The sequence below is a fragment of the Microtus ochrogaster genome, chromosome 4 (genome assembly GCF_000317375.1).
Source record: "Microtus ochrogaster isolate Prairie Vole_2 chromosome 4, MicOch1.0, whole genome shotgun sequence".
Lineage (NCBI taxonomy): Eukaryota > Metazoa > Chordata > Mammalia > Rodentia > Cricetidae > Microtus > Microtus ochrogaster.
The window spans coordinates 49440070-49453223 of record NC_022011.1 but is presented as its reverse complement, the minus strand read 5'-3'; the positions used below and the strand labels follow the sequence as shown (position 1 = coordinate 49453223).

The window sequence follows — 13154 nt, the reverse complement described above, 5'->3', positions numbered from 1 at the left end:
GGTCTCGAACTCACAGAGATCCGCCTGCCTCTGCCTCCCGAGTGCTGGGATTAAAGGCGTGTGCCACCATCGCCCGGCGTCCACCCCTGTTTTATGTGATCCTAGGACTCTACTAGGACAGGACCCAAGGGGATGTTCACCACTACTTCCCAGTCCTGCCTGTCTGGCCATGCTGACTTCCAGGTGAAGCACTTCTGATTGCTTCAGTGTGGAGCCAGTGAGGCCTCTGATCCTCCTGGTATACAGGAGGATCTCCCACTGTGGGGGCCATAGTGACTTTGGTTTTTTGTTTTGTTTTGTTTTGTTGAGACAGGGTTTCTCTGTAGCTTTGGAGCCTGCCCTGGAACTAGACCAGGCTGGCCTTGAATTCACATTAATCTGCGTGCCTCTGCCTCTGGAGCGCTGGGATTAAAGGTGTGCACCACCACCGCCCTGCATAAACAGGATGTTTTATGATGCCTGCAGCCAGCCAGGTGGGGAATAGAGCTGTGGGGGAGCTTGCAGAGCCTGAGATGGAGGCCCAAGATCTGGATAGCCCATCCAAGGGCAAGGGGGGCTAGTTGAGGGCTGGCCTGGACCTGGGAGGATAGGATGAGGTAGGGGCAGAAGAGAGGATGCCTGAGAGGTAGGCAGGGACCCAGGTGGGGCACCAGTGATGCAGAACCGAAATAAATGCCAAGGATATGAAAGGGGAAATGGGATGACCCCACCCAGGGAGGCTGTGGGCTCCAGCAGAGGGCTGTCTAGTCCTGGGTCTCTTGAGGGTTGTATAGGGAACACAGAAGTCCCAGGTGGGTGGGGCTTAAGGTCCATGGGGGAGGTTGAGCAAGGGGAGAATAGAAACTGCCCTGATTCATCAGCTCAGATCTGGAAAGAGCAAAAAAGCCACGGGATCCCAGGACTGACCACTAGTGGAGCACTGAGGAGCCCTGTGAGTGTCCGTGGGTCTGTGGTGAGGTTGGGTGCTGCAGCCCAGCCTTCGCTTTGTCGTGACAGCAGGGCTTCACCGGCCCTGAGCTGTTTGCTACAGAGCTAAGACCTCCAGGAATCTCAGGGCTAGGCTTCCCAAATAGTGAGCAGAGCGGGTGTGTGTAGTCTTGCTAGCAAAAGGCTTTGGTGTCACCCACCTTCTCCAGGATTCCCACCTAGGACCTTCAACTCGTTAGCATATGAACTGATCTCTTCTGCTGTCGGAAGCCCTGCCTGCCATCAAGGACTTCCGCGTCCTGACACTCAGGGTTTTATGTGGGCCCAGGCTGACCAGAGTGAGGCATGCTTGCAGACAGCCTCCTTGCCTATCTCACAACCCTGGCCAGCTAGGGCTGCAGAATCCTTAGGAGAGCTAGGTCCCCCATAGAAAGCCTCTCTGGTGCCTCTGTGCTATTCCTGTCCCGTGAGAAAGAGGGGGATGGGGCAGGAGGCCCTGAGGAAGGAGGTGAGGTTCCCCTTGCAGGGGGCAGTAAGGGCTATGCAAGGGCAGTGCAGCTGTACAGCTGGCTTTTTGCCTTTGTCAGGAGTTTTCAGAAGTGGGGGATTGCCCAGCTGGGCTCTGGCGCCCTGGCAGATAGGCAGGCAGAGGGAAGCGCCTCTAGGCCCTGTGCTTACTGCAGAGCTGGGCTGGAGGCTGCGGAACCAAAACTGCTGTGTCATTGCGACGCCGCAGCTGTTGCCTGGGTGACAGGGTGAGTTTCCCACGCTTGCCCCTGGCGGCCAGAGGGCGGGGCGAGGCAAGGGGTGTGCCGAGGGCAGGATGGCCATGTTGACCCTGTGGCTTGATGTCTGTGGTGTCTACTTGCTCTCCTCTCTTGTCCTGTCCCAGATTCTGCTGCCATGGAAGGTGGTGGGGATCTGTGTGACTCTGGAAGAGCCCAGTCCTATCTCCTCCCCCGAGCCTGGGCCTCTGGGCCTCACCTGGGTAGTGGGGGAGCCCAGAGCACCTGTGCTCTCATATGTCCAGAGCCCACGGCAGGTGTTAAGTGACAGGGGCTCCTAGGTGGGTGGCGGAGTGTAAGTGGCCTCCTGTATGGCACTGAGACATGAGATCCCTGCTTATGTAAGGTCTCTGGTACCCTGCCGTGGCCTGAGTTTGCTGGGAGGGGTCCTCTGAGGGCTGTGCGTAGAGCTGAACCCTTTTCTAAGGATGATGGTCCTGCTGTCCCTTAGCTCTGTGGTCTGAGTGTGAGGCTGTGTAGAGCGGAGTTGCAGGAAGCCCACCACTCACTAATGCCCATCCCCGGCTTCCTAAGGCTGACCTATCCTGACTCGTCCTCTTGCAGCTCAACTCACCCATGAACCCCGTGAGCAGCAGCGAGGACATCAAACCCCCGCTGGGCCTCAATGGCGTCCTCAAGGTTCCTGCCCATCCCTCAGGAAATATGGCATCCTTCACGAAGCACATCTGTGCTATCTGTGGGGACCGCTCCTCAGGTAGGACCGACTGCCTGCTGGGCAGGGGCATGATACCTAGACAGAGCTCACAGGGCCGCCCTAGCATTTTCCACTGGGCTGGGTACAGGGAGACGGGAACCCAGGGGCAGCTCCTCTGCCCTAGAGCAAGGGGTGGGCCGATAGCTCCAGGGGCCTCATGTTGTCCTTAGGTAAGGTAGACACTAGTAAGGGATGGGAAGGGTGGTTCGGAGGCGTGCCAAGAGAAGACGCAAGCATGGATGGCTGAGGTGCGGTGATGGCTAGCCTCCTCTCTGGGCCAAGCCTGTTGAAGGGCCCCCCTGCATTGTGCTACTGAACCCCAGTAGCCTGAGAACCGTGAACAGTGACCGTCCTCTTCTAGGGAGCAATAGCTCAGGTATAGAGAGCACAGTAGTAGCAGAGTTGGTAATGTTGATCCTCAGGGGTAGTGACCCGTAGCCCTAGCAGATAGAGAGAAGGTGGACCTGATCTCTGATGACCAGGGAGGACCAGGCAGGGTCTAGCCTGAGCCCAGACAGGGAGTCTGAAACCTGAAGGCAGAGCCCTGGCCAACAACAAGACACATGGATGCAGGTCTTGTCATTCATCCCTCTGTCTATACCCCACAGGCAAGCACTATGGGGTGTACAGTTGCGAGGGCTGCAAGGGCTTCTTCAAGAGGACAGTACGCAAAGACCTGACCTACACCTGCCGTGACAACAAGGACTGCCTGATCGACAAGAGGCAGAGAAACCGGTGTCAGTATTGCCGCTACCAGAAGTGCCTGGCCATGGGCATGAAGCGGGAAGGTAGGCCTTGAACGCTGTCCTCCTGCCCAGCATCCTCTTGACATCAGACCCAGGAGGCCTCTGTTGTTCCTTTCCCCCAGCATTTTTAGTGTGGAGAGATTTGAGCAGAGTCCAGGCCTGGATTTTGTAGTTTGCCAGACTTTAGTCTAGCCTGATGGCTTCCTTTTTATGCCTTCAGTGACCGGGTACTCCCTCCCTTCAGAGCTCAGTGGAGCCCCTGGCCTGTGCCGTTAAAGCTGCTGTCTGTATAGCTCATCTACTGAGGGACTGCCTTCATGCCAGCTCTTCCCCCACCTAGAGTTTTACTGAGTGCTTGCTATATGGCTAGACCTCGGTATTTTACAATAGACAAGACAGACCAGGACCGTCCCACTGGCAGCTTGACCCCAAGAACAGGAGCTGAGCAAATCGTCCCCTCTTGAGGTATGGCGGGGCTGAGCCAACACTGCCTGGGCGAGATGGTCTGTGGAGACCAAGCACTGACTGGTAGAGGAGGCTAAGGAAGGTGACGAGAGAGAGGGCGTCTCTCCATCTGCCCAGTGAGGGGATGCCCAGAGAGGCCCGTGGTATGAGGCACATTTGGGTTGGAGTGATGGAGGGGGCCTCTAGAGACCACCAAAATATCCCCCAGAGCCTGTTGAATGTGAGGGTCATCTTGAGCTTCCCGTCTTCTCAAGGCCACTTGACCACTTCCAGTTTCATCTCTGGCAGGGTCACCTGTTAGCCCACAGACCTCTGAGCAGCAGGACTCTGAGCCTCTTTATTAGAAAGATACGTATGTAAGGGGTAGGGAGGTTATATGACAGGCCAGGAGACTCCCCAGAGGTCCCAGATGTCAGGTGTGTAGTTAGACCCTTAGGTTCACCAGCTACATTGTCTCCTCCTAAACCTGCATTTAGAACAGTTAGTTCTCTCATTAGAAATGTGTGTGTGTGCTTGTGCGTGTAGTATATGTCTCTGTATGGGTGCCTGGATGAGTGTGTATGTGTACACACATGTGTGTGTATATTATGTCTCTCTCTGTATGGGTGCCTGGGTGAGTGTGTGTGTCTCTGTATGAGTACCTGGGTGAGTGTGTGTGTCTCTGTATGGGTCCCTGGGTGAGTGTGCATGTGTGTGTGTGCACGTGTGTGTGTGTGTGCATGCATGTGTGTGTATGTGCACATGTGTGTGTGTATGTCTCTGTATGGGTGCCTGGGTGAGTGTGTGTGTCTTTGTATGGGTGCCTGGGTGAGTGTGTGTGTCTCTGTATGGGTGCCTGGGTGAGTGTGTGTATATGTGTGTGTGTGTATATGTCTCTGTATGGGTGCCTGGGTGAGTGTGTGTGTGTCTGTATGAATGCCTGGGTGAGTGTGTGTATGTGTCTCTGGATGGGTGCCTGGGCGGGGTTCTTCCATCAGTCCTAGGCCTAGGCCTCCCAGGGCTGGGCACTTTCTGGGGCAGGATCTACCACTCTGTCTCCAGAACTGCCCCTGGGGCTACCCCAGAGCCAGTTGTGTGTCCTTTCATCTTCTCACCAGCTCTTCATTGTCCCTGTCCGGCACCAGCCTGGCTAGGTCTGGTGCTGGGGTTTGCTCCTCTCTTCACATTGTTCTTCTTTCAGTACGTTCTGGTCCTCTTCTTCACGAGAATCCCATGCTCCTGTGGGGTCCTTTCGGGCTGTGAGGTCAGCAGGGGTGGAGGGAGTACCTGCACCTCATCCTCAGTGCTGATGTAGGGCAGCATATGCAGAACTGTGTGCTGTGGGCTGGAATGTGTGTGGGAATGTCCCTAGCCAGGGCGCTCTGACTGAGTACAGGTTTCATACAAGAGTACAGAGTTCTTATAGGTCTGACCTTGACTATGCTGGGAGATTTCCATTGCCATGAGGGGCCAAGTCTTAACACATTCGTCTAGCTAAGCTAGACCCCAGCTTCTGTCCCCTCCCCTTTTCTATAATGAGAGAACAGAGGGAGGAAGAGGGAATGCCCTACCAAGGATGGGGGTACATTGTCTTGGGGGTACCACATGCCGTAAGGGAACACTTATTGGGAATAACCAATACAGCACATCCTCTAGAGGGCAGGTGCTTGAGTGGATAGACCTGGGTGCACCATGGCCAGAGGTAGAATTGGGGCTGTGTGAGCCTCTCAAGAGCTGAGCTCAGCCCGAACCTTCTCTTTCTCAGTGCTATTGTTCCGGTAATGGACATTGTTTAGGCTTTGGGTATGAGTTCCTAGCCCTTAAAAATGACCACCAGATAAGTAGGTGGCTTTAAGTCCCTGGGTTTGGTCAGCAAGAGCTTGGGAACTGGTACTTGACCCAGACTTGGGAGCTGAGCATGACTCTGTGCAGGGGTATGCCCAGGCTAACACCTGATTGTGGGCAGATCAGGTGCCGTGTGCCAGCTGCAGGGAGTGGTGTCTGTGAAAGCCAAGCCGGCAGTAGACCTGGCATGTGACAGACACTACAATTCTCACCCTCCAGCTCCCATGACCTCTTCCTCCACTGCCCGCATAGTTGCCCTTAGGTGCTTGGTGTCTGGACACCAGCTGCCTGGCCTTTCAGAGGTGTGGGCAGTGTGGACGGTGCTCTTGAATCCCAATGTGATGGTCTTGAGATGGGGAGGCTGGAGTCAGCAGTGTGGGTCTTACTTTGTGCTTCCTGTGGGTGGGGGCACAGAGCACCCCCTGCCCAGTCCTTGCACATAGAATGCTCACCCCCCATGCCTGTGCTAATGCTGCCCACCCTGCACAAAGAGGAAGTGGAGTTCAGAGAAGAGGGCTCCAGGCTGTCTGCCTGTGCAGAGCCCTGCGGCCTGCTCTGTTCCTTGGGCCACTCTGGCAGTGTTTTGGGTCCTGAGAAATGCTTTTCTCATTCCTGTGGAGAGATGTACTCCAGCCCCAGCCCATGCCTCTTTGTTCCTGCGGGGTTTATGAGCCCTAAGTGTTTAGTTCAAGCCCCGTGGTGTGTTCTCTTGTTCCAGACACAGCAACCATGGAGCTTGGCCCCTTGGGTTGCACAGGGTATCTGTGTGGCAGCTGTAAGACATCTTGAGGCCTTCAGGCTTAGTGGGCACTGCCACCCATTGGCTGCTCCTGGGCAGGGGAAAGGGACTTTGTCTTGGCCACCGAGACCCATTGCATTTCACAGATCCTGTGGCCCTAGTCCACAGCTTTATTTTTGAGGTGGTGGCCTGGGATCTCACTGTGTAGGGATCTCTGGGAGGATCCCCAAGGGCCTGTCCCCACCTCTACCTGCATTTAGGTAGTGGACACTGCCCCTCTCCCCACTGGGTCTGGACCAGTCCCCAGAGTGAATTCATATTTGATTCCCACTGCTCTCCTGGGCTAACCGCTAGAAAGAGTTCTGTGGGTAGTGGGTGGGGCGGTTGGCTGCGTGAGCTGGATAGCCCGACAGCCTTTGGAGAAGCTGTGAGGCCAGGTTGCCAACCCAGGGCCTTTGGCTCTGAGAAGGCAGGATGTGCACCACCGACTCCAGTGCTGGCTCAGCCCCCGAAGTACCCAGACCCTGCCACTAACAGTAAACTTTGGAGTCTGAATCTCATAGTCTCCTTCTTCTAGGCTCCATCCCACATAGCCCTGAAAACACTTGAACAGAAGTGTTGTGAGGAAGGAGCTGACCACAAGAAGGCTATGTTCCCCTGTAGGGTGGCCCTGCCCTGGGAGAGGCACCATGGCTTCAGGCTGATGAAGGATACTGCAGGCTGATAGCATCTATGTTGGGCAATAGCAGGGGCCTGCATGTGCAAGCAACCACGGGGACTTGTTTGGCAGCATTCCCCAGCTGGGGGGTAGGCAGTGCCCTTTACGGGCTGAGCCTGGGCCTGTTGGCTGGTGCAGGTGGTGGTAGGGCTGGGGGGCGTGCAGGTGCGTTGATCTGCAGGCTGGAAAGAAAGGCTGCACACTGCACACCCCATCCTCAGCTCCCTTCCCCTGAGGCCTCTTTGCATTTCCTTCCTGACTCTCTTAGCTTCCTGCACCCTGTCCTCTGGCTCTGGAGCACTTGCGTGCGGAAATGGCAATTTCTGCTCTGTGTGTGCGTGTGTGTGTGTGTGTGTGTGTGTGTGTGGTATGTGCATGTGTGCACGCGCGCATGTATGTACACAGACAAGGATGAGCCCACCATTTCCGCTGTAGGGAAATGGCCCTGGCTTAGTTGTTTCTCTAGGTTTATGACTTTGCTTCTCTGAGCCTAGTGTCCCCATCTGATCTATGGGGATTCAGCAAGGGTCCCCTGAGGTTTGTTGGTGGAACAGAGCAGAAGACAGCTCAAGCCCAGCTGATAGTGGGGTTGGAGCATAGTGGCCACAGTGTGTGTTTGTGCTTGTGTCTGTGTTTGTGCATGTATGCATGACTGTCTATGTTTTCACTTTTCTGGTGACTTGTCCCAGACTTGTTCTTGAGGGAGGGAAGGCTATTCCCCCCGAGCTGCAGGGGCCTTGACGCACTATGTGGCCTCTGGGAAGAAGCCACTGGCTCTGGCCCTCCACTGCCTGGGCCTAAAGAAGGGGCAGTTGGACCAGTGCATGTTGGTAGAACCTGGTCCTGCCTACTTCAGGGCCCAGCCCTGGGCTGTGGAGGGGCAGAAGAAGGCTACAGAAACCCCTAAACAGGGAAGGTGTTAAGATCTGGGAGACTCTTGTACTCTGACACCCTACCTCCTAGGGGCCCCTCAGTTCTGCTTGGGCCCAGTTTCTGATCAGTCCCGACACACTCCACTTTGTATGTGGACCCAGGTGTGCAGGAGGAGGGTCATCCCCTGCTCAGCCTGCATCTGGATCCTGGGAGGACTGAACCACAGGCCACAGGCAGATGAGGGAACCTTAGGCTCTGAGGCAACCACCTCCCCCGCAAGGCCTGCGCAGGCTTGGAAGGATAACGAGGCCCTGTATTTACAGACGCCTCCCGCCCGAGGCTTCCCGGCGCCAGTGGAGCATAAGTCAAACATGAGTGCGTCTAAAAGGTGATTGAGCTGGCAAAACATAAATCCCCCGCTCCCTCTGCCCCCTCCACTGTCTATAAATAAAACGATAATATTTATAACGATGCCGCCCTGAGCTGCCGGGGCCCTTGGAGGCTTCAAAGTGCCTCACAAAACATTTGCTAATTAATTCTCGGCTGCCCCCGCACAGGAGGCAGGTGTGAAGAGCCCCTCATCCACCCAGGGACAAGCTCGCAGGGATAGCTGGCTGCTGCCCAGAGGGCCTGCACTCAGGGTTGCCTTCCCCTAGGCTTCCCAAATCCCAAGGCTGTCTCTGAGAGCAAGGAAGTCCCTTTCTGCGGTGTGAAACTGGGCCAACAGGGTGGGGTGGGCCTCTTCAGGTGTTTCCTTTAGGGTCCTCTGGAAGGCAGACTCTGCCTTGACATTTTACAGGAGGTGGGGTACAGAGATGCTAAAGCAATTGCCCAAAGCACCGCAGGTGCTCAAGGGAGACCATCTCCTTCTAGGGCCCATAGTTTACTGTGGCACTTGGCTCTCTGAGTCCTTCTTCCATCTGGGAAGGTGAGGTTGTTGAGTTGACATTGTCCTAGCCTGAGGCTGAAGAGTTCTGTCTTTGGGCCTTGGGATGTAGACTTCCTGACTGTAACTTGGCCTGTGATTGGTCTATTCAGATGTTGGCCAGTGGGGCTGCTTAGTTGCCGGGCTGATTTCTCCAGGCTCTGGGCCACAGTCCTCTGACTTGTGGAGTGACCCTAACCCAGATGCTCAGCAGCCCCATGAAGGGCCCTAGAAGCCCAGCTGGGGAGGGATGGAGCTGGCAACCTTCTGTAGCCCCTGTAGGCTGGGCACCATCTGCCCATAGCATTCAACTCTACACCAGCCCCGACCTGCTGTCAGATTTTCCAAAAGAGCCAAGCTTGCAAAACACCAGCCTTTGCCCAGCTCCTCAGCCCAGCTGGTGTGTTCTGCAGACATCAGAGCAACTTCCCATTCTTGCCTCTTTCATAGCTAGAAAGTCTCTGCCTCAGCCAGGCCATTGAGTCTCAGGGATCATAGCCCCAACATGGGAGAGCTATGTATTGGTTCAGTCTGACCCTCAACCGAATGGTGTTGGTGGACCCAGCAAGGAGCAGTAGCCGGGGGAATTAAAAAAGTGGTCACTTGCCGGGTTGTGGTGCAACACGCCTTTAATCCCAGCACCTGGGAAGCAAAGGCAGGCGGATCTCAGTGAGTTCAAGACCAGCCTGGTCTACAAAGTAAGTTCCAGAACAGTCAGGACTGTTAGAGAGAGAAACCCTGTCTAAAAACAAAAACAAAAAACAAACAAAAACAAAAATAAATAAATAAGCTGAATAAAGGTCACTTGGGACTGTCACAAGCTGTATGCAGAAAGAAAACCGCTGGGCCGAGTATTACAGTGGGAGCCATGGAGGAGTGAGGGGTGGTGAGAGAAGCCTGCTCCCCTGGTGTTAGGCAGAGAGGCCCCTGCAGTGTGAGAACCCCTTCTCCCTTCATCCCTCCTGTTGACCTTTGTGCTGTATTTCCAAAGCCATTTACGGGGGTTGTGGGTGAGAGCCTGGGGTCAGGAGGTAAGTCTGGCTGTAGAAGAGGAGCTGCTGCCGCCCTATCCTTGCGATCCTGACGCTGCCAACCCGTGCTCTGTCACCTAGGGAATGTGAGACAAGGTTTGATTGAGCTCTGACCAAGGTCCTGAGATGGCAGCCTTAGATCTCCCTGGTCACACCCTTGGGCCTCTAGAGAGGCATTACCCTAGGTATTTTTCTAGAGAGAAAATCAGGTCAACACCTAGCCTGCTGCAGGAACACAGCGTGGAGGGAGGGGTTTGAACCTTACTGGTGTCTGAGCATGGTGGAGACAGAATGGATTCAGGGAAGCCATTAGCGGGAAAATCTGGCTCCCGCCCAAGGCTCCTCACTGGACTGCTCTCCAGCGGGGTTGTTGGCCAGGCAGATGTTGAGTGAGCTTGCCCTGCCGCTGTAGTTCTTTCTTGCCATGCTGCCCCCACCATTCCTGAGAGCTGGTCTGCTCACAGCTGTCTGGGAGCTGTTGTCTGGTGGATGGGCAGTCCCAAGGCCTGTGCCATCATGGAGGAAGGGGGCAAAGCTGTGTGGTCTGTGAGGCTGGGGTGCCTCTCCCGTCTGCAGAGCTAAGCATGGAGAACACGGGAGCAGTAGATGCATGCTTCACATGTGCCCAGCATGTCCCTTGTTCTGGCGTATCACTTCAGTGGTCATCGCTTCCTGTCCTGTCAGGAGCATGCCCTGCACTCCTCTGGGGGTGTTTATATGTTGTTTCTTCTGCTGTATTATCTTCCTCATTTTATTTCCTTCTTCAGGCCCATTCCCACTTCTTCCAGAAGCCTTCTTGGGTTTCTCTGCACCTTCAGACCATCAAAGTCTTTTACACCTGCTTTAGTATTCTTGTGGCCCATCAGCTCCAGGAAAGGCTATCTGCCTTGACCTCAGATGGGCTCCTGGTACAAATACCAGCAGCGTGCGTCCAGGGTATGCAACCACCCAGTGGCCAGGTACAGGCAGATACAAGGCTGGGCTCTGAGTGTGTCTCCCTCAGCAGGCCCTGGAGGGGCCTCCAGGATTGTGGATGCACTGGCTTGGAGCTAGCTCTTCCTGGCTCTGAACATGGGGGAGTGTTCCAGGAACTGTGGACAGCCCGGGTGACTGTCTCCTGTATATAGCCGTGCAGGAGGAGCGGCAGAGAGGCAAGGACCGGAATGAGAATGAGGTGGAGTCCACCAGCAGTGCCAATGAAGACATGCCTGTGGAGAAGATTCTGGAAGCCGAGCTTGCTGTTGAGCCCAAGACTGAGACATACGTGGAGGCAAACATGGGGCTGAACCCCAGCTCAGTGAGTCTCAAGACGTTCATCTGCCTTAGTTTACCCCTGGTAACTAACTCGCTTACCCTCCTGCTTGAACAGCCAATGAACCAGAGTCCTGTGGCTGCTATGGTCTCTTATCCCCAACAGTGGGACCTCTGTTCTGCTGGGTGACCCTGTGAGTGCCCTACTCTGCCTAGGATATACCTGGGGTGCCATGTCTACCCTATCCAAATGCTCAGCAGACTCAGGGCCAGGGCCAGCTGTCACTGTGGAGTCTTGGCTCATGTGCATGCTGAGTCTTAATCTCAGGGCAAGAGAATTCTCCAGAGAAGCTACAGGGAACTGAGCCTGGGCAGAAAGCTCGGTGGCAGCTGCTAGGCTCTAAGGCTGTCACGAGTGTGTGGCCTCAGGGTGACTTTGCAGCCTCTGTCCCACTCGCTGCTGTGAGGAGGTGGAGGAGCCAGCAGGGAAGTGCTCGTGGGTGGCAGCTGCCATGACTGCTGTTGAAGCAGAAGTGCCTCTTGTTCCTCTAGTTGGTCACCCTTGAACTGGCCACCTGTAGGAATGGCCTAGACAGCCACTTCCCCAGTCTTCCTATACCATCTGCCACCTCTAACTGCTGCAACCCCAGACAAAACCACTGCTGGCTCTCTGCCTGGCTGCCTTCAGGGTCTTGGTTTCAGAACTTTCTGGCTTCCATGCCTGTTCCTGGACTCTAACCTGTATTCTTCCCCTGACCCTTCCTGTCACCCCCTGCCATCACTTCAGAGGCCATTGGCCAAGATGGGCTTGTTTGGGTGGGAGACTACATTTGCCCAAGGCCCAGTGAGGAGGTGGCTGCAGCCATGTCCCAGATTGGGGCATTTCTTGTGCGGATCCAAGAACAGAACCTTGGACAGACCCGCAGGCTTCATGTTGTCTCACGCTCTGGCCCCTCTGCCCACATGTGCTTTCAGCGTGATGTCCAAACTCCCATTTGTGTTCTGTGTGGGCCTCTGGGCTGGGGTCAGAGCCCTGTGGCTAACCATTGGACACCCAGTCCAGGCAGACCTCAGGGAAGGCCCTATGGTTGATAGTCAGGGTGATGTTTGCCTTCTCTTGCTCCTTGGGGCCTAGCCTCAGCCTTTTGCTGCGAGCTGGACACAGAACACTGGCTCTTTCCCTTCAGCTCTAGGCACAGGGCAGTAGCACAGGCTATCCCAGGAGTCAGTGGGGTGGTGTCTGAGCTATCCCAAGGGCTCAGACATGTCTCTTCCCCCTCTGTAGTCTATGAGTGGAAATCCCCTCTTGCATACTTGCGAGGTCCTGTGACAGAAGCACTGTCCCACCACCACCCCCGATACCCACCTCTCCTGTGTCTAAGGCCTGGGGATGCCTTACTGGGGAGAAGGTGTAGAGCCTTATAGGTAGTCTTCTTTTGGGGACCCAATCCTGGCTGTTATGACACCTCCCCACCATGGAGACCACAGGACACCTTGCCCACTTGAACCTGCCCATTGCTCTGGCTGGGGTCCTGTCCTCCAACTCCTCTAGCCAATCCTGGGAAGGAGGGGAGGGCAGGACTCTGCCTTATGGAATAGGATCCTACGGGTGGTCGCTTGGGCAGTGGAGGCTGACTTGAGGTCAAGTAAGTCTGTTGTTGGTAATGTCCTCTGACAGGGCTTTTGACATCCTCCCGGGAGGGGGCAGGTCTTCAGAGTTACCCAGTAGAAGGCCATTGTCCTCCTAGCTTCCTGTGACTGGCATTGATCTGAGCTGTACATGGACCGGGTGTTCTTCCCTTGGCTGCAAGCTAAAGAGGCCAGATAGGCAGCACCTAGCCTCACAGATGGGCTGCTGGTTCTTCTGGGCCCTGCCTGGGTGGTCTTGTGACCACACCTCCCTGGCAGGCAGTAGCTCGTTAAATGTCTGCTGTGGAGCCAGCTCAGAGGAGGGAAGCTGTATAGTCAGATGGAGGAGGTCCCAGAGTGCAGCTGTACAGTCAGATAGAGGAGGTCCCAGAGTGCAGCTGTACAGTCAGATGGAGGAGGTCCCAGAGTGAAGCTGTACAGTCAGATGGAGGAGGTCCCAGAGTGAAGCTGTATAGTCAGATGGAGGAGGTCCCAGAGTGCAGCTGTACAGTCAGATGGAGGAGGT

The 13154-nt window shown here is 55.4% G+C and overlaps 1 protein-coding gene across 2 annotated transcripts in view; it reads left to right on the top strand.

Moving 5' to 3' along the window:
- The window catches only part of Rxra (retinoid X receptor alpha), a 27424-nt gene that overhangs the window by 1739 nt on the left and 12531 nt on the right, over positions 1 to 13154 (top strand). The window contains exons 1-4 of one of the 2 annotated variants that reach the window (XM_005346209.3): positions 1464 to 1682; positions 2277 to 2427; positions 3036 to 3215; positions 10876 to 11045. In XM_005346209.3, the coding sequence (XP_005346266.1) occupies positions 2289 to 2427; positions 3036 to 3215; positions 10876 to 11045 (489 nt within the window). In that variant the 5' untranslated portion in view covers positions 1464 to 1682; positions 2277 to 2288. Of the gene's footprint in view, positions 1 to 1463; positions 1683 to 2276; positions 2428 to 3035; positions 3216 to 10875; positions 11046 to 13154 lie in introns of those variants that run through there. The other variant, XM_026778556.1, reaches the window with a different exon arrangement.